The 2443-nt window shown below is 46.3% G+C and overlaps 1 protein-coding gene across 1 annotated transcript in view; it reads left to right on the forward strand.

The window, feature by feature from the left end:
- LOC117282928 overlaps positions 1 to 1517 on the forward strand; it is a gene marked incomplete at its 3' end in the record, with an annotated part of 88180 nt that extends 86663 nt beyond the window's left edge. The window contains exon 3 of the mRNA XM_033754537.1: positions 1368 to 1517. Within this exon, the coding sequence (XP_033610428.1) occupies positions 1368 to 1517 (150 nt within the window). The remainder of the gene's footprint in view (positions 1 to 1367) is intronic.
- Between the last annotated feature and the right edge of the window lie 926 nt (positions 1518 to 2443).

Consider the following 2443-nt stretch of genomic DNA (forward strand, 5'->3'; position numbering starts at 1 on the left):
CTGCCCCCCCCCCCCCCCCGGTCGTCGCAACTGGATGTTTTTTTCTGCGCGAGAAGATAAGCGTCAGCTTAAACTGTCTACCCACAAGCCCGAAGAACCAAGGCATACGTGTATTATCCCACAGTTGCTGATGGGCCTTTTCCTAACGCTTGAATCCGTTGGGCGTCTACATTTTCGTGATAATCCTTTTGTATACGTTATATTTTCTTACCTGGAAGATGACGTCATCAGAAGAATAATAAGCTAGAATTAGATGATAGAACACGACTATTATTTTGAGTTTGTTTCCATTTCTTGAACATCACCAGTACGTTCTCTCAGAGTCCTTCAAATTACAGTTCAGGTCGGTGACCTGGCAGAAAATCGGTGCTCACAATCTGTGTCCCTGAAGGCTTCTGCATATGGAGGAGCATCCATTCTCGCGTCAGTTCTGTTCGTCATCTGTGAGCCACCATTCGGCAGAGTTGCACAGCGTGGCACCCACAAAACTGGCCGCGTCGTCGTCGCTGCCCACTGCAGTGGGAAAGTACTGACAGACAAACATCTGCGTCTGAAAGAGGCCTTATGTTCGTTCAGTTTAACTTTGCTCGGTATGTATCACGCATATTTTACAAACAGGTACTTCGCAGTTTTGTATACCTCAGCGACCCTGACTTTCTTTTATTCTGGATAGAGTTCATACAGAACCAATCACACTGCACGGTGTTGCGGCGCCTTGAATTATATAATACCCATATCTTATCTAAGCATATTTCAGATAGAAGCATATGGAGATCTATATTTTGCCGTGTGCCAATGCGTTTTATGATTNCCCCCCCCCTCTTTTTTAACGTAACTTGATGTTGTTTGAGTTTCGTGTACAGAAGTTGTGTTGGAGCAGCAACTGAAAGTGTTAGACTCACATTAAATGTGTTGAACATTTCCGGAAATGTAACATCTCGACCCTCAGTTAATTGTAGTCTCTTTGTACGAAGAATAGATACAAATTCAGAAGACGGAATTTATCGCTGTTAGAAGACCACTATCTCCCATGCTTCTCGTTTAGGCCTCATATTGCTGCCGTGTTTTTGTGATATGAATCTGTATGTAGATAAGCCCGGATAGCGCAGCCGATATGCCTGGACGACCAAGGGGTCGGAGTTCTAGTCCCGGTAGGGTCAAGAATTTTCACTTCCGCATGTCGCCCAGACCAGCTTCGGGGCCCACGCGACATTAGGCATGATGGCATTATTGTGATGAGGATGGCCGATACGTTCCCAGTGTAAGGCAAAGAATCCATGCAGCAGAAGACAGGTTTCAGGCAAAAAGTCAGGGGGTAAACTAGAACACAATCATCATTTTTAATTGCTTTTTTTTTCTAATTACAGGACAAGAAGGAAGCAAACTTACGAGTTGTCGGAGAGCTGCGCAGACGGATTGCTGACATTGCAGGGCAAGGTAAGAAAGAAATCAGCGTTGGGGGCCTGGCCTCTGGTTGCAGAGCTGTTTCTGCGAAGCAGGTTGGCTGTACTGTACAGGTAGTTAGTTAGTTATTTAGAGAGGGTGGGTTTCCCCATGCACCGCGACCAGTTTGATCTATTGTGCTTCCCTGTATGATATTCTACCAGTCTCTATACCCCACCGATATTGGTGCGTACCATCAGTCCCGACCAAGCCAGCGAGCTCGGCCTCTACTGGCTTGGCGGTATATATAATGCTTCCCCCATCTATCAGAGGCGTTAGAGACTACTGTTGGGCGGGAAATGTCCTTGAATATGGCTCAGTGACCTCCTTAGGAGATATGAGGTTCTTTTACGTGCCGTAAAGCTACGGCACAGGACCCACGGCTTAAAGTCCCTCCCGGAGGACTTGTTCTCTGAATTTTTCCGCCCTTAAAAATTCCACGACCTCCGCCGGGTTTGAACCCGCGTACTACGAGTCATGAGGTGGGAACTTTACCTCTAGACTACGGAGGCCGCTTACTGTACAGGTATCTCTAGTGAAACAAATAAGGTAAAGCTTTCCATGTAACAGGCTGTGAAGGCTCATAGGGTTGGGAGACGTCGAGGCTTCCACATTTTCTCTAGACAGTCGGCTCACGATGGCTGTAAATTTGTCAGACTTACGCGCCGGACTCCCTTTACCCCCAGGAAGATTCCTGGTACTCATTTCTGTTAGAGACTGAGTCGACCCCAGGGGCACAGTGCGGCTGGAACGATTAGGTAAATTGAAAAAAATCCACCTCATCGCAACTGGAACCTGCGACATTAGCGTAGTGCCTCAGCCAACTGCGCTACCGCGTGCCCCATTCCATTAAGATATCTGGTTGAGATCTCTGATTTTTTCAGGCTTTCCAAGTAAAATCAGTGGAGTTAGATCACACAAGTATTTTTGCACGTATTTTCTTTTCCAGTGCTTATTATCTTAATACAGTATATCTCACTGGACATTATGTAAATTTAAC

This window comes from Cryptotermes secundus, unplaced genomic scaffold (assembly GCF_002891405.2).
Source record: "Cryptotermes secundus unplaced genomic scaffold, Csec_1.0 scaffold461, whole genome shotgun sequence".
Classification (NCBI taxonomy): domain Eukaryota; kingdom Metazoa; phylum Arthropoda; class Insecta; order Blattodea; family Kalotermitidae; genus Cryptotermes; species Cryptotermes secundus.